Source organism: Chionomys nivalis, chromosome 1, assembly GCF_950005125.1.
Source record: "Chionomys nivalis chromosome 1, mChiNiv1.1, whole genome shotgun sequence".
Taxonomy (NCBI): Eukaryota; Metazoa; Chordata; class Mammalia; order Rodentia; family Cricetidae; genus Chionomys; species Chionomys nivalis.
Genome location: NC_080086.1, coordinates 125,736,567 through 125,754,593, shown reverse-complemented (window position 1 = coordinate 125,754,593; position 18,027 = coordinate 125,736,567). Strand labels below are relative to the sequence as shown.

General features: G+C 44.0%; 1 protein-coding gene across 3 annotated transcripts in view; it reads right to left on the bottom strand.

The window, feature by feature from the left end:
• The window catches only part of Cdkl4 (cyclin dependent kinase like 4), a 41,810-nt gene extending 25,281 nt beyond the window's left edge, over positions 1 to 16,529 (bottom strand). For 2 of the 3 annotated variants that reach the window (XM_057774328.1, XM_057774346.1), the window contains exons 1-3: positions 16,457 to 16,529; positions 8,091 to 8,314; positions 4,307 to 4,428 (exon numbers count right to left, since the gene is read on the bottom strand). In XM_057774328.1, coding sequence (XP_057630311.1) covers positions 4,307 to 4,428; positions 8,091 to 8,258 — 290 coding nt within the window. In that variant the 5' untranslated portion in view covers positions 8,259 to 8,314; positions 16,457 to 16,529. The remainder of the gene's footprint in view (positions 1 to 4,306; positions 4,429 to 8,090; positions 8,315 to 16,456) is intronic. The other variant, XM_057774338.1, reaches the window with a different exon arrangement.
• Between the last annotated feature and the right edge of the window lie 1,498 nt (positions 16,530 to 18,027).

The following is an 18,027-nucleotide window of genomic DNA, read 5'->3' as shown; positions in this document are numbered from 1 at the left end:
ATGTGTATGGGCATGTACAGCGTGCACATGCACAGGAATCATCTTTCCTCTACCTTGAGGCAGTCTCTCAATCGAACCAGGAGGTCTCTGAGCCAGCTTGCTCTAGAGATCCCATCTTTGCCTCTGATGCTGGAATCACAGGCAGGCTGTGCTATTTACATGGGTTCTAGGGATGTAAGCTCAGCTCCACAGGCTTGTTTGTCAAGCGTTTAACTGCTGAGCCATTTCCCCAGCCCACCCTATCTACCCTTTATCCTTTATCCTTTTATCCTTCTTGGATTGGACTGTATTTCTTCTTCTTCTTCTTCTTCTTCTTCTTCTTCTTCTTCTTCTTCTTCTTCTTCTTCTTCTTCTTCTTCTTCTTCTTCTTCTTCTTCTTCTTCTTCTTCTCCTTCTCTTCCTCCTCCTCCTCCTCCGTCTTCTCCTTCTCTTTCTCCTCCTCCTCCTCTCCCTCCTCCTCCTCCTCTTTTTCTTCTTTCTCTTTCTCTTCTTCTCTTCTTTCTCCTCTTCCTTCTCCCCCTCCTTTTTCTTCCCCCTCCTCCTCCTTTCTCTCTACCTCATATTTTTCTTCTCATTTGCAGCTGTTTCTATCTTTTATAATTAAGTTTTCTTAAACAATTTCATATATATAAGCATATATATTATATATATGTATAGTACACACAGACACACACAATCACTTAGATAATATGTCTCCAATATCCTCACTTCCCTCCCCCTTCTTTCCAGCATATCCCCCTCCTGCTTTGCCTTTTTCTCTTGTGGCCACTGTATTTCATCAGGTCCCAATCCCTGGTCTCTACAGTCTTAGTGTTTAGCTGCTCAGTGTACACTGCTCGTTACACAAATGCAGATCTTTTCTTGGTGTGTTGCTAATCTTCCCAGCTCTGCTGGGGGCATATGGGACTGTTATTTTCAGAAACCAGAGACCCAAAGGTTTAATTTTTATATTTAAATTTTTAAATTATATTTTAAGCTACTTATTTTGAGTGCCTGTGTGTTCTCATTTAAGTAGGCATGGAGACATTTTGGAGGAGTGAGCTCTCTCCTTCCACCATGTGGATCCCTGGGCCTAAACTCAGGTCATCAGTTATGGCTGGCCCTAATGCCAAGGTGCTGCCATGTGAGGCTGGCATATTCAGAAAAATGAACGTAGAGGGTGATTTTTCTCAGAACGGCTCCATATCTTAGATCATGATTATAGCAGCCTGCCCTTGACAGTCAGGTATCTGGTGGCGACCTTTGACTTCGGTCCTAATTATTAAATTATGAGAGACTTCATTCTTATATAAATCTTTTTCCATATGAAGCATCTATTTGTGTTTCCTGCACTGAGTTGTGTTATAATTTTATCCTTGTCCACCTTTCCCTAGCCAAAACCAAGATAACAACATTTCTGCTTTATGAAGTGTAAAGGTGACCGCAGCCATCCTGGGCACTAAAAGGCAGACTGCTGAAGCTCAAATCCCACTCTGCTACCTCCTACTTTTATAAAAGTTATAAGCTTAGAGAGTGATGGCAGCGTCTGTTTTGCCTGTGTGAAAATGGAATTAGACTCTTAAATTCACTTGTAGGGAAAGCTCAGCCCATTGGGGGGTGTGTTCGCCTCGGGCTAATGTTTATGTATAAATCTGGCGGGCATGAGCCCTGCCACGCTCTCTCTTTGTTGTATTTCCTGCTCGTCACTGGATCCCTGGTGTTGTAAGCTATCCCTTCATTAAAATTTGCTGTTTCATATTAAGCTAGTCTGGTTATTATGCCCCCTACATTCACTGAGAAAGCGACCACCAAAATGTCTGAGGTCAGATGAAGACAGCAGATGTGACCATGACCCTGGCATGGTGACCAGAGGTCCCAAGGGTAGAAGATGTTCTAGGGAGAGAGAGAGAACTTGGAGTGTGTGTGTGTGTGTGTGTGTGTGTGGTGTGTGTGCACGTGTGTGCTGGGGGGCGGGGGATCAAAGGTTGAAGCAATAAGCTATAGAGTCTCACAGAAACTTCCAGAACCTGGACCATGCTCTAAATTCAGAGTCATCAAAAGGAATCAAGAAGAAGTGATAGGTGCAGAGAGTGGATTTCTAGAGAGTAAAGTGGATGTGGGAAACGGATTAGAAAGCTGGTCTAGCAGCCCAGGAACACAGACAAGGGTGAAAGCTGTGGAACAGAGGGACCGTTCCAGCCCTTGGGGAGCAAGGGCACAGGCACTGGGCGCTATATCAGCAGACACAGGATACTGGGTAGGCACCCAGAGACACCAGGAGAGAGGAACTGGGGAGCAAGGCAGGTGCGAGGGTTCAGAAAAGGTCAGAACGCTGACTGCTGACCTTGTTAATGAGAAACCAGGCAGAGCTAATTCGATAGGGGACATTGGTTGTCAAAGAGGATGGGCACAGACTTCTTACTGGAATGTTGTGGCCTGTCCAGTTAGTTCAGAATCCAAGGAGGCAGAGTCCACTGCGGGCAGAGTCAACAACCACTGGGGATGAATCGCATTGACCTCCGAGAGGATGGGCAGTGCTAGGTCCAGACGGGGAAAGCACCCAACGCCTTTCTGCCAGAGCAGCAGTTTTCAAAGCATTGCAGAGTGCAATAAAACCCTCAGTAGAAATCAATCAATACTCGGTGTTTAAATATTATACTCTGGTCGCGTGTAAACACAAATACTAAAAGCTATTCTGCAAAACTTAAAGCAACGATCAGTTAGCTCAGTTCGAGGCTGAGCGGACATCATGTCCAGGCGACATCTGCAGCCTTGGTCACCTGAAGATGATGCTGACCTCACAATCCACTTGTGTATGAGTGTGAGATGCATGTGTTGTATATGTGCATACACATAGTACATGTGTTGAAGGCCCAGGGTTGGTTTCCTAGGATCTTCTGTCCACCTAATTACTACTTTTTAAGGATTTATTTCCAATTTTTTATATTTAAATTTTAGTAAAATAACTTTTTTTTTTTTTTTTTTGAGGCAGGGTTTCTCTGTGTAACAGCCCTGGCTATCCTGGAACTCACTTTGTAGACCAGATGGCCTTGAACTCACAGAGATCCACCTGCCTCTGCCTCCCCAGTCCTGGGATTAAAGGTGTGCACCACCACTGCCCAGTTTATTATTCAATTTTATGTGTGTATGTCTGTACTGGCTGGTTTTGTGTCAACTTGACACAAGCTAGAGTCATCAGAGAAGACGGAGCCTCAACTGAGGGTGTTGACTAAGTTGCTCAGGCTCACCTTGAACTTGTAATCATCCTGTCTCAGCCTCTCCAGTATACCACAGCACTCAACTTACTCAGTTTGAAAGTTATTAATTGTGGTAATAGTTTTGGAAATTCTTTTTTGGCTTTATTTGGATTTTTTTTTTTACAAAATTGTTTACTGTGTTCCCTTTTCCTTCTTTAAAAAAAATTCTTGGTTTGTTCTAACTTTTTAGAGTTTAAAACATAACCTATTGGCACATTCTGATTAGAATTTTGTGCTATAGAAAAAAATTGATGAGGTGCTGGGCATTCGGGAGGCAGAGGCAGGTGGATCACTCTGAGTTCCAGTTCCAGCCTGGTCTACAGAGTGAGGTTTAGGACAGCCAGAGCTGTTACACAGATAGCCCTGTCTCAAAACAAAACCAAAAGAAAGGATGAGGCGATGTCTGTACATCTATAGTAAACATTTTCATCTAAAAACACAAGCACATTTAAATAAAATCCTTTATCACTTCTGTCAGGTTTGTAGCTGTCTCCTTTTTTTGTTTAAAGATTTATTTTTTACAAATTCTATGTGTGTGAGTGTTACATACATGTATGTACGTGCATCACATGCAGGGAGGACAGAGAATGGCCTCGGCCCCTGGAACTGGAGTTACGATGGCTGTGAGCTGCCGTGTGGGTCCTGGGAACCAAACATGGGTCCTCTGCAAGAGCAGCCAGTGCTCTTAACCGCTGAGCCGTCACCCCAGCCCCAGTAGGTGCCTTTATACTTTAACTTCCTGGTGAGCTATGTGATTAGATTTCCTTGTTCTGAACTGTGGCTCCTCCTTGAGGTCAGGTGACCTTTCCTCTCAAGCTACACTAGGGTTTGGACTCACTGCCTCTTTGTTCTCCTGGTTACAGGTCATCTAGGTTAGTGGCCATCGCCTTCTGACCACATCCTACCTGAAGCTGGAGGATGGTAGCCAGATGCACCAGGATAGACTGGGGGTGGGAGGGGTGGGGATGGGAAGGGATGGGAAATGGGTTGGGATTTGAAATTTGTCATAGCCGACTGCACATAGAACAAGAACAAACTGGCCACGGAACTCCAGTTTCTCCATCACTTACCCGTTCGGGTTTCTCTCCAGCTCATTTAACAGCGTGTGATCACAGTACTCAAAAACTAAATGCATCTTTCTCTTTCTTCTGAACACCTCGATGAGGTTCACAAGGTTTGGGTGCTTCAACTGCTGCAAAAGAATCGAAGTGCTCAGCTGAGCAATGTGTCTCCACTCACGGCGGCTCCCAGACCTGCTGCCACGCTTGAGAACAAGTTGTTTTGTTTTTACTGTTCTACCTCCTGGACAGAAGCTTCTTTGTTATTGTGTGTGTTGGTGTGTATGTATATTTGTGGGGGAGAAAACGTGTGTGTGTGCACTTGTGGAGGCTAGGTGCTGATAGCAGGTGTCCTCTTTAATCCTCTCCCTTTTAACCTTTTTATTACTAATTAATTAATTAATGTGTCTGAGTGCACGGGTGTGTAACACTCGTGGATGTGCTGGTCACACGTGTGGAAGTCAGGTGACAGCTTGTGGGGACTGAATCTCTCTTCCTACCACGTAAGTCCAAGAGCTTGAACTCAGGGTGTCAGAATTGTTATGCAAAGGACTATAGAATAATCAGTGCCTACGCAGTTTACACATTATTGTGGGCTAACAAAAGTTTTATTTTCTTTTTACTTGTGTGTGTGTGTGTGTGTGTGTGTGTGTGTGTACATGTACATGAGTCCAGAAGAGGGCACCAGATCCCCTGGAGCGAGTTACTGGCAGGTGTGAGCCGCCTGATATGGGTGCTAGGAAGCAAACTTGGGCTGTCTACAAGAGCAGTGTGTATTCTTAACCTGAGCCCACCTCTCCAGTCTCCTTTTACTATGGATTTAATGCAAATGTTGGCTGGGTTTAAATGCAGCCTGGTTTCTAGTACTGGCTCCCAGCAATACTGGAGCCTTGTTCTTGAGTTTTTGCTCCCCTTCTTATCACAGGAGTCCCTCCAAGCTAACGCATTTAGGTATTCTTTTCATTGCATTCTGCTCTGTGGTTGTGCTGATGTACATACAGATGTTGCATGTGTTGAGTTCTATTGCTACATGGAAATAGTTCAGAAAGTGGTCTTTGATATTTTATTTCTTTTTTGTTTTTCTGTGCAATATAACATCATACACATGATTTTTTAAAAACTGTTTTAATGTATATGAGCATTTTGCCTGTGTGTATGCACATGCCTTCTTGTGTGCCTGGTACCCAAAGAGGCCAGAAAACATCAGGTCATCGGGAACTAAAGTTACAGATGGCTGTGGAACTAAACCCACATCCTCTGCAAGAGTAGTACGTGCTCTTGGCGTCTGAGCCACCTCTCCAGCCCTTTGTTCAATATTTTAAATCAAATTAAAAATGATAATGAAGTTAGATAATCTATCTCAAGAGTAATATAAAAATCTTAGTATAGAAGTCAATATAAAAGGTAGAAACGAGAACAATTGTAGGCAAACTATTATACGTGGCTACTCGGCTGAGGGGGCCCAAATAGTTTACTGTATACACCAGGACACTTCTGAGAGTACTGGACGGTTAGCGCCACAGGAATCTGGGACAAAAACTACAAACCAGGATGTTCCTGGGCAAAACAGGACAGATGACTTCACCTATCTGTAATTGCTTTTCATTGTTGTATATCTAGTAGACGAATCAGTTTTCCAACACACACGCACACACATACACACACACACATACACACACATACACAAATAGTTTGTATATTTGTAGCAATTCAATAAGTATTTTGCAGGCTAAGAGAGTCTTAGGTATACTCAGAACTTTGCCTTGCATATCTGTAGATGACTATCTGCAAGTGTGTCATCATTCAAAAAAAAAAAAAAAAATCTGGGTTGGAGAGATGGCTCAGAGGTTAGGAGTACTTCCTGCTCTTCCGGAGGTTAGGAGTTCTTCCTGCTCTTCCGGAGGACTTGCGCTTAGTTTGCAGCACCCACATTAGAAGGCTCACAACCACCTGTAACTCCAGCTTCAGGGGATCCCAAGGCGCCTGCACACACACACACACAATGTAAAACAACAACAACAACAACAACAAAAATCACCCGGCAACTGCTCCTCAGTAGTTGGGAAAACGAGACACAAGAGAATTGTGTCCAGAGCCCCACATCAATCTGCATTCTGCCTACTCCACTGGTGGAAAGGGCCGAAGGTCAAAAGGTGGCAGGGATGGTTTTTAAGAGTCAGGCTGCTTTGTGCTCCAGCAAAACCACAGTTTGGAAACAGGACAGTTTTCCTGCAAGGTGGACAAGAGATTCAGACACTGCAGCTCCACGCCACCGCCGTGCCCAAGTTTAACCCGGGCGAACTGTCTGTGGGCGACCCACAGCTACTTGGCTAGTGATGTGGACTTAGCCTGCTTCGTGGTTGCCTAAAGGAAAACAGGCAGTGTGAGGAGGATAGAAGGTAAATAAGAAGAGAGTGAAGAAAATACAGAGGGCTGTGTTCAGGGCAGGAAAGCAGCTATGAGCCATCACCAGATGCCTCACAGAGGGGACGATGCATGGCTGCTTTGCACGTTAAAGCGCATCCTCAGATTGGGATAGTTTTAATTCCAAAATTAAATAAGTAAGCAAAAACCTAAGCCTTCAGTTTATCGCCAGAACAGATTGGTCCGCTATCGCCCTCTGCTGGTCAAGTGGTAAGAGTGACTCCTATTTTAAATCAAATTCTATTTTAAATGAACCCCTGCAATATAGGGGGAAAACTGCACGATATTTGAAAAGAACAAATAATGTTCAAATGCTCTTCATTCTTACAAGCTGAAATTCCACTGAAAATAACAGAAGGTATTTAGAAAATAATGGCTGGTGTGGGCTCCTCAAATGTGTGCGCACGCACTAGTGGCTTCTCCACCTCTGGGAGCCTAGTAGAAACTGGGCACTTCAGGACCCAACAACCCCAGTCTTCCCACCTCCAGACTCCGTATTTCAATGAGATCCCCAGGGGTTCCAACCACAGGCGTTCATGTTGGAGAGGCTTATTGAAATGGATTAAATAAAAAATGCTGCAGGATCCCCGGCAGCTGCAGCTGCAGAAATGCTGCAGGTCCCCGAGTGGCTTATAGCTTTAAAAACAGGGATTTTGGCCGGGCGATGGTGGCGCACGCCTTTAATCCCAGCACTCGGGAGGCAGAGGCAGGCGGATCTCTGTGAGTTCGAGACCAGCCTGGTCTACAGAGCTAGTTCCAGGACAGGCTCCAAAACCACAGAGAAACCCTGTCTCGAAAAACCAAAAAAAAAAAAAACAGGGATTTTTAGGCTAGGTAAACATTTCCACTGAGAACATAGGGAAAGTTCTACATCGAGTTCCTTCAGAGTAAAAGCAACGGCAACAAAGAAAAACAATGTAAGACACTCATTACACGTTCATGGCTCGGTGATACTGAGCAGAGGCAGACCCATGCTACAGGGCCCCTGGGGCCCCTCTGTGCTGGGAAGTGCTCGTGCAGTTTTGCAGGTTGGTTGGGAAAGTATGTGGGGGCAATGTCCAGAAGACGGCCAGGTGGAGGGCAGTGGGTAAACAGTAGGGTCAGGACACTTAGGACAGCGTGGATGTTTCCCAGTCCGGATGTGCTGGACAGAATACCAGGTACTTCCATGTTTTAACCACCTACTGCTATGCACACACATCACATCAGCTCAAAGAGGCCAGAGTCCAATCCTGCTTCCCAAAGTTGCTGATCCCTAGGAATTTAAGTCCAATGGAAAGAAACCCGACTTTAAAATTCTCGGTCGCTTAGAGTGTCCGTCTCAACCAACGACTCGGGGTGCAGATATCGGCCTGTGGGGCGCCTGACCTACCTTCAGCATGCGTATTTCTCTCAGGGCAATTTTCTTAACAACCGGATCCTCTTCGGACTCCACAAACTTTTTGATAGCCACCACTTGTCCAGAAGACTTGTTTCTGCACTTGAATACAACCCCGTAAGACCCTTCTCCGATCTTCGCCAGTTTCTCATACTTTTCCATTTCGGTTAAAGCGACTTAAGTTAGCGTACCGATTGACTCGAGGCACGGCGTTGCACCTGGAAAACAAGAACAACTCTTATTATTCAAGCTACATGGAACACGGTGTTCTCCCAGTTGGTACATGTCCACCCTTTAAGCCTTGCGTTCTGTGCGCAGAAGTGAGCACTTGGATGGCTTTTTATTAGCACAGCTCTCTTCTTCCAGCTGTTGCAAGCCCTGCAGGGGTCGTTTCTGTTGACCTGCTCTCTGTGCGACCACGGCTCTGTGCGACCACAGGTCGACGAAAACGACCCGGGGGATGGGCCTTTACCCAATCTATTATTTTTATTATCTTGGGGGAAATGGTTAAAACACAAGGCTGTGAAGTGCAGTGAAAGGGGACGGGCTTTCACACGCTTGAAAATGGTGTTTGTCTTCCTAATTCACCAGAGCTCCGGATTTTGCTGTAAGACAGAGTACAAACCTCTATACCTCCACCTGGTGGACAGAGAAAGGAAACCATGGTCTCTGAACAATGCAGCTTTTCTCAGACCACCATTTCCTTAAAATGTTTGGGTTACACCTTATTATTATTATTATTATTATCATCAATTATTATTATTGTGTGGATGTGATAATATGTGTGTGTGTGTGTGTGTGTGTGTGTGTGTGTGAAAGCAGGAACATGGGGGTCAGAGAACAACTGTGGGAGCCAGTCTGCTCCTACCATGTAGTCCTGAGGTTGTAATTCTGGTACACACCTCCTAAATCCCAGCAGAGTCAGGCAGAGCTCTGTGAGTTCGAGGCCAACCTGGTCTACAAAGCGAGTTCCAGGACAGTCAGGGCTACACAGTGAAACCCTGTCTCCAAAAGACAAAAAACAAACAATGACAACAGCGACAAAATAAAACACAGCTTGCCTGGCAAACACCTTCTAAACCTGATCCATCTGGCTGGCCAAGGCACCATTTCTTGTTCTTAGCTTTTATTTGCATTGGGGTGATTGGCCAATTTTTAAATCTCCCCCCAAAGAAAATAATAATAAAGATATATCAAAAAGGAGGTAAATTTTCCTAATTCTTCCCCGATACTTCCATATCCAGTGAGTTCTAGGAAAATACTGGCTCTCATTTTTATTATCTTTTACATTGTTTATGCCTGTGACTAGATTAAACACTTGATGACAAACAAGGCCAAAATGATTAAATAAATTAGCTAGAAATTAATGCTATAAAATTTGAAATTAGCCTAAAAAATCCTAGCCCTTTATCCAGCACAATCTTGTGTGCATAATCTAATATAATTGTGAGAGTGTGCACTCTGTTTTATCCAGTTGTAGCGATGAGAAAACTGAAGCATAGTGAACCCGACAGTGGAGTTAGAATCAATCTTTCGGGTTCCACAAGGCACAGTTGAAATCACACTACCCCGCCTCTAGGCTAATTCAAAGTAAATGCACAATTTGAAGAACTCTTCTATTTAGGCCTTAGTAGTAAAAACAATATTAGCTGGAGGAGTTAACCGCTTATAAAATTTCTCATGTTTCAAATAAATCTACAACAGTGACTAATATTCAGTCTTTTTCATCCATAGGTTATCCCAATGGAGAGAGACGTAATCTTCCTTTACTTGTTACAATAAAAAGAGACACTAAGGGGCACACACGTGTTGTGTGTGTGTGTGTGTTTCAATTGGTAGAATGCTTGCCGAGCATGGTTGAAGCTCTGGGTTTGATTGTGTGGTAGGTACATACTTATAATCCTAGCACTGGGGAGAGGCAGGATGATCAGAAAGCTCAAGGTTGTCCTTAGCTACACAGTGAGCTCCAGACAAGTCTGGGACCCACGAGACCTTCTCTCAGGAAACACACACACACACACCCCACTCTGGGATGCAGAAGTGGGAAGATTATAAATCGAAGGCCGGTATAGGCCACACAGTGAGACACTGTCTCAAACAAACAAACAGAACAAAATTATATATGGAAAATAATATTTAGCTGGGTAAATGATTATTCATATAGAGTTTTAAAAATTGTGTGTGTGTTTTTTTTTAAATAGTGGATTCAAATCCTCACTAAAGGGGGAAAATATCAACCCCACAAGAAACATCAGGGAAAATCCATGACAGATGAAGTCCGGGAAATTGTATTGATGGTACTATATTGTTTTACAGAGGTATCTTTAACTTAAAGGTAGCATGCATATATCCAACTGCAAAAAAGAGAGTGTACAAACACTTTAGAAGGTTACTGGAATAGAACTTTACACCACAGCTACCGGGGACCCTGGGAACGTGACACAGCTTAACAACAACGGAGCTGATGTTGGGTTGTTTTTTGGTTTTGGAGAGCCTCAAACGTTGAGTATCTTAGGCTGGCCTCCAACACCGTGTAGCCGAGGATGTCTTGCTCTCTTGAACGCTGGGATTACTGGTGTGCACCATGGCACCTGGCCTTTAATCGTGTGGCTTTCGCCTATGCATTGTCTTCCCGTTTCCTTCCAGGTAAGTCATGCTGTTTGGGGACGGAATTATTTACATCTCCTACTTCTGTCCAGCAAGTTTGGGACTTGTTCCTCCCTCTGATCAGAGTGCAACAAAATGAAGTCGAGAGGTAGGGGTGCGCAATGCGTGTGCGCGGTGGGGGCCTGTACAGCTTTAATCCCAGCACTTGGGAGGCAGAGGCAGGCGGATCTCTGTGAGTTCGAGACCAGCCTGGTCTACAGAGCTAGTTCCAGGACAGGCTCCAAAGCCACAGAGAAACCCTGTCTCGAAAAAACCAAAAAAAAAAAAAAAAAAAATTTACAAAATAATGAAGGACATAGGTCTACACCTTCAAGAAGTTCAATACATCACAAAAAGAAAAGGATACAGGGAGGTTAAACAAGAGAGTCATTCTTTCATCACAGGTATTCTGCTGCAAACCACAGATAGAGATCATCGAGAAACCAGTAGAAGAGAATCAGTTGCCTGAGAGCAGATGTCCTATCAGAAAACAACGTGGAAAAGTCCAGACAAAGGCTGGTCCTATGAAAAGGTCAGCGAGACTGATGAATGAACCTTGAGGGGTCCAGCAATGAGCAAATGAGTTTATCCTCCAGGCATTTTTAAAAATTAAAGAGAATTTAACAAATATGTTTATAGAACCAAAGTAGGCGAGTTGGTTGGACAAATGCCTAGAAAGACAAAAATACTCAAGAAGAAATAGAAAATTTGACTATATAAAAAAGTGAATTAATAGTTACAAACCTACCTACAAAGAAAAGCCCAGGATGAGATAGCTTAAAGATGGATTCTACCAAACATTCAAAGAATACAATGCAAATATTTCATAGCTCTTCCTAAATATTCCTAAAGAGAAAGAAACCATTCTCAATTTATTCTCCAGTGCCAACATCATCATGGTAAGAAACCAGACAAAGAAACCACTGTACATGTGAGAATACGCAACAAAATAACTGCCAAATCAACTACAGACACACATGAAAAGGATTATATGATACGGCCATATGGGGTTTACCTGAGAAAAGCAAAGTCCATAATATATATAAAAAAGGTCACACAAATAGAATAAAAGACAAAATTCACATGCTTATTTCAGCAGATATAAAAAAGACATTTGACAAACTCAGTAGTCATTCAAGAAAAATATCTCAACAAATTAAGAATAGAATGGAAGGAACTTCCAGGGTATGTGCATTAAACCTACAGTCTGTGTCATGCCTGGTCATGGGACACTGAAGCTTACTCCCAGGACTCAAGAGTTCTCTCTCTCTCTCTCTCTCTCTCTCTCTCTCTCTCTCTCTCCTTTTCTTTCTTTTTTCCTTCCTTCCTTCTTTCCTTCTTCCCTCCTTCCCACCCCCTCTCTCTTTTTCAGTCAAAGTCTTATTATGTATCCCTGGAACTCACAGAAATCCACCTGCCTCTACCACCACTCTAGTGCTGGGATTAAAGGTGTGTGTGCGTGTGTGTGTGTGCATGTGTTTCTGTGTGCATGTGTGCCCCTGACCAGCTTTATCATTTCTTTTCTTTCTTTTTCTTTCTTTCTTTCTTTTTTTTTTTTGGTTTTTCAAGGCAGGATTTCTCTGTAGCTTTTAGAGCCTGTCCTGGAACTAGCTCTTGTAGACCAGGCTGGCCTCGAACTCCCAGAGATCCACCTGCCTCTGCCTCCTGAGTGCTGGGATTAAAGGTGTGCACCACCACCACCCGGCTTCTTTTTGATGATTTATTGGAAGTTCTTATAACTACAATGACACAACTAAAGAAATTAAAGATGTGTAAATTGGAAATAAAAAGCAAAATTGCCATGATTGTATGTAGAAAATGCTAACAAATGAACAAAGATTATTGTAGAACTAATGATCACGTTGGCAATGGATGCAAGATCAGCATACAATGCTCAGCTGAATTTCTATATTGCCAGCAACTTGAAAATATAATGAAGAAAAAAATATTACTCCCAATGAAGTAAAAAATACTTCAAAATAAATGTAATAAGCCATGTTCAAGACTGTTCAAGACTTACACACTAAAAATTATGAAACATTACAGAAGAAATTAAAGACAGTCCAAATTAAATGGAAAAAATGTTACGTTCATAGATGGAAACTCAACAGAATGGCAACTCCTATGAAAGACTTTTTTTTTGTTTTGTTTTTGGTTTGTGAGACAAATTTTATTCTGTAGCCCAATGTGGCCTCAAAGTGTGGCAATCCTCCTGCCTTAGCTGCCCAACTAACAGTTACAAGCATGAGTGAGCTACCATTCCTGGCTGTCAATAGGCTTTTTTTTTTTTTTTTTTTTTTAAACGTAGAAGCTAATCAGGTGAATTTTAAATTTATATGACAATGCTCAGGACCCTAAATAGCCAAAATAAATACAAACTTGGGAAATTGATATCACCTGGACTCAAAGTTTATTAGTGCTATGATTTATTTTAATAAAGCTATAACAAACCAAGGGAGTGAGACGATGGCGTAAAGACACATATTATCAGCCGGGCGGTGGTGGCACACACCTTTAATCCCAGCACTCGGGAGACAGAGGCAGGCGGATCTCTGCGAGGTTGAGGGCAGCCTGGTCTACAGAGTGAGTTCCAGGACAGCCAGGATTGTTCTACAGAGAAACCCTGTCTGGAAAAACAAAACAAAATGAAGTATCTATCAATGGAACATAGCAGTGAGCCAAGAAGGAGCCTTTTAAGCTACGTCTGTTTCAGTCTCTCTTGTGATGCCCTAACACCACGCCTGAGACCGGATAATTTATACCAACAGGCACGCACTGACTTAAAGTTCTGAGTCTCCAAGACCAATAGGAAGACATTTTCTTGATCTGTCAAATGATGGGAGGTGGGGAACAAAGGGCAAAGAAGGGCTGAACTCTTGCATTTATTAATAACCGCACACATCCCACCCATGAAGCCTCAGGGCCTAATTACCTCCTGAAGGTTCCATCTCCCAACATGGCCAATGGTAATTACATTTCAACATAAATTTGGAAGCGTTGTGGTAATTTCAAGTCACAGCACTTGCTAATTGTCTTTTCATAATGGTGCCAAAGTGCTTCAGCGGGGACAAAAGACTCTTCAACAGATGACGTCATGAAAGGAATACTAAATGGGCCTCACGAGACAGTGACCTCATAGGGCACAGCGAGGTTCAACTTGGGAAGCAGGAGGAGGAGGACCGGGTATCGGAGGCTAGCCCGGGTTACATTTCAAAACACTGACACCCCCCCCCCAATACAACAAACAAAAAACACACAAAAATAGGAGAAACAAGATAAAATAAATAAAACCCAAAATCTAAGAATGGAAAGCTAGGTTAAAGTAGTCAGATACACAGACACACACACCCATATTGTGTAATTCTATACACATAAAAGTTCTAGAAAATACAAAATACCGAGGAGGCAGACATAGCATCCCCTTTGTGTTATCGCTTAGCAGGCCCGGTCACAATGGAATGGCTCCTACAGATGACTGAGAATGCCAAGGTCGAGACACTGCTCCAAGTCACAGAGACTGAAAAGGGTGTGCAGTGTGAGATCCTAAATTCCCTGTGCAGCGGGGAGAAGATCTGCAAAGAGCAATACCGGGGCAACCGAGAATCTAAATACCATATGTGCTCTTGACTGTAAATTTCTTTATTTTGGTCATCGGTACTGTGGTTATGTTACAATAGAAAGAAGAGGAGGAGGAAAAGGAAGATGGCTCAACAGCTTGGTACAGCACTATGCAAGCCTTGTGACCTGAGTCCAATCCCTAGAGTCCCTATAAAGGTGGAAGAATTAACTCCACGAAGAGTTAACTCCTCTGCACACACGCTGTGGCATGCTCACACATTAATAATAAAGTTTTAAAGATTCATTTTTATTAGTGTGTGTATGTGTGCATGTGCTGTGTGTTTGTAATATGTGTATTTGTGTCTATGCCTGTGTCATGTGTGTGGGTGTCCACAGAGGCCAGAGTAGGCTATACCCTAGAACAGTGGTTTTCAACCTGTGTGTCGCGATCCATCTGGGGCAGGGGCCTCTGGGTCAAGGGACTTTTCACAGAGGTCTCCTAAGACCACTGGCAAATACAGATATTTACATTACTATTTATAATAGCGAAATTACAGTTATGAAGTAGCAACAAAAATAATTTTACTGTTGGGGGTTACCACAATATGAGGAACTGTATTAAAGGGTTGAAGCATTAGGAAGGCTGAGAACCACTGCCTTGGAACACAGTTAAGGTGGTGTGAGTTGCTAGCATGGGTACTGGAAGCCAAACTCGAGTGCCTCTGGAGGGACAGTGAGCACTCCTAAACACTGAGTCATCTCAATCCCCAGAACATTCCTTTTTATTGAAAGTACATCATGGCCTCTAACGGCCACAGAATAGACTTCACACCGTGGCATGATGCTTGAATCCTTTCTACCCAGCCCTGATTTTCCTTTCCTGTTTTGTCTCGGGTTTTTCTCCAACGTCTTCAGCTGTGTCTGCTCATTTCTCAGCGTGCACTGTCTCAATCCTCTTCCTTCTTCAACTCAAATGTCCCAGCCCCCAAAGGCAGGACGATGCCCACCCTGCCCTGCCCCTTCCTTATCTCACTGGATCGATACCCATTCCCTGGCATACAGTAGGTTTTCAAATCTTATTATAGTTTCATTTTCTAAACTTCTTTTTACTTTTGTAAAAGCAGAAGCCACGGTACCTGTTGATTATTAGCACACTGTCTGGGCAAGGTTAAATGAGTATAGCTTTGGAGGAAAATGTTTCCATAGTTACCAGGCACCTTCTGCTCCAAGTGGGGCACCTTCCATGCTAACTTCCGAACTTGCCTCTTGAGTTAATGGAGTTCACCTACAAAGGCAGGAACAGGCTGGGGGCCACCAGTGACCGCAAAAAAGACTCACATAGGTGGAGGGGTGAGTGAGATTTCACTGGATTTTTCAATTCCTTAGAAAGTTTCTATGGCATTTCTTTACTGTGAAGGATTACAGAATAATGTACCTGGAGAAAAAAAACACTTGATGGTTCGTTTTCCCAACTATTTCACAAACTAAGTGCCGGAGGGCTTGAGGAAGCACAAGGAATACACAAGCAAACAAAATTAAGATGGGGAGGAAGCGGTGAGTAGGAAAAAAAGGTGGAAAAATGACTTTCCTAATCTGTTAACAGGAAAGAAACTGTTAAAAACAAACTGGTAAATGCCTGGCTTTAGGAATGTTCAGGGGAAAGGACAGGTTCGAGGCCAGGAACGATCACTCGGGGATGCCGCCCGCCGCTTATTGTCTCCTGTTTTCAGTGAAACCAAACATGCTTTCATGTTTAATTAACTAGATGGGGAAAATGGACTACCGACCGAGCACAATTTAAACGCATACATCTGCATGTAAAGGTGTTCTTGTCAACACAGTCGATCTCGTTAAAACTCTCGGAAACTAGCTCACACGTCATTTACACAATCTGCACAACACATTTGTTTATGTTCCACGCTTCAGGTGCGCATGCAAAAGACCTGGACGTTTGGCGAACACTCGGTTCATTTCCAAGCCTCTGAGCTTACTGACTTTTCCCTGCGTCCAGGCCACACGCGGTCCCTAGATGCACAGGTGCGTCTGTGTCCCTCCCTGACACCCCCACGGCCCACGAGACCACGAGCGGCTGGCCTCCGGAGTCCGGCCGACCCCCACTTCTCTCGGCCATTCCGGACCTGGGAACCCGCACTTACACGGCACTGACTCGGGCGAGGAAAGCAGGGTGATGAGGGTGACGACGCAGTGGACAGCCGCGGGCGCCCCAGCCTGAGTCGTCCGCTGCAGCGGCGCGGGAACTCCCGAGAGACCAAGCTACAGTGGTGTTGCCAGGGCAACGGGGACGCGCAGGCTGTGCAGCTTCCGGACAAAGGTTTCCACCCAGAACTCGCTGAGTTCGTTCCCTGCCAGGGCAGCCTTGAGTTAGTTATCCATCATTCTTAGCTTTTTTATCTTGTACTGTTTGAAGTCAGATTCTGAGTCATCCGCCGTGGCTCATTGATATCTTTTTCGTTAACTCAGCAATGATGCTCCAGAGTGCCTGGCGGATTCAGAGTAAGGGACAAGGTTGGTCACCCAAGTGGAGAAGAAAGCAAGGTAAACATCATTGAATGAGACATGGAGACAAACGTGTTAAACCTCAGGAAAGAGAAATCGAGTCGTTATCGGCAAATAAACAGAAGGTCAAGGCACACACACAACACCTACCATGTTTCTCTTTTCTTTGTCTCTCTATATGCTGTCCAAACTTCTTATTCCATACAGGTGTCTTCCCTTCCTCAGCCCCCATTCCTCACGAATATGCTCAAGTATCACATTTTAAATGAAATTAAACTAGTGACCACATGCATCTTGCTCCTCTTTCAGGACCAGAACCACGAATCCACTAAATTCACCTAAAAACACCTACACATTTTTGTACGGTTTCTGACCTTATGCCAGAAGACATTTCTCATCAGGCGTATCAAGTCACTTTATGTATAAATCTGTGGGGCTGTTTCCATTTTTACTGGACTGTGTGTGTGGCCTCGGGTGTCTTGTTTTTCACCTTGAAACAGGGTCTTTGTTTGCTTTTGTGTATGAGAGTGGCCGGCCTGTGAACTTAGGGAGTTTGTCCTGTCTCTCCAGCTCTTGCCCCAAGAGCATTAGGACTGCAAAGGCTGTTACTGAGCACAGCTTTACGTGATAAGTTCCAGGCGTTCAGACCCGGGTCTTTACACTCGCTTGGAAAATGCTTTATCCACCGACTCACATCTCCAGCCTGCCACCTGATTTTTCTTTTTTTTCAGAGACAGGGTCTCTCTATTGAGTCCTGGCTGTCCTCAAACTTGCAATGTACAAAAGGCTGGCCTCAAACTCAGGGATTTGCCTGCCTTAGGCACCACGACTGGGCTCCTCTCTCCACTCTTTTGAGATAGGATCTCATGTTTCCCAGGCTGGTCAGAACACTTGATACGTAGCCAAGGAAGACAATGAACTGAGTCTCCTATCTCTGCCTCCTAAGTACTGGGATTACTGTGCACAGTCCTGGTTTCTCCAAGCTACTCGCCTATAGACTCTGGCTGGCCCACCTTTGCTCTCCAGCACTGTGCCTGGTCCACATGCTTTAGGCTCCACGGCGTCCAATATTACTTGAACATGCAGTATTTTTGCATGTCTAAACTATAGCCTCTCTCCTACCAGACCACTCCTGCATACTTTTAAGTTTCTTTTCCTCTACCTATGCTGTCTCTTTCCCTAAAGCACAATCAAGGTATCTTTTGTTTAT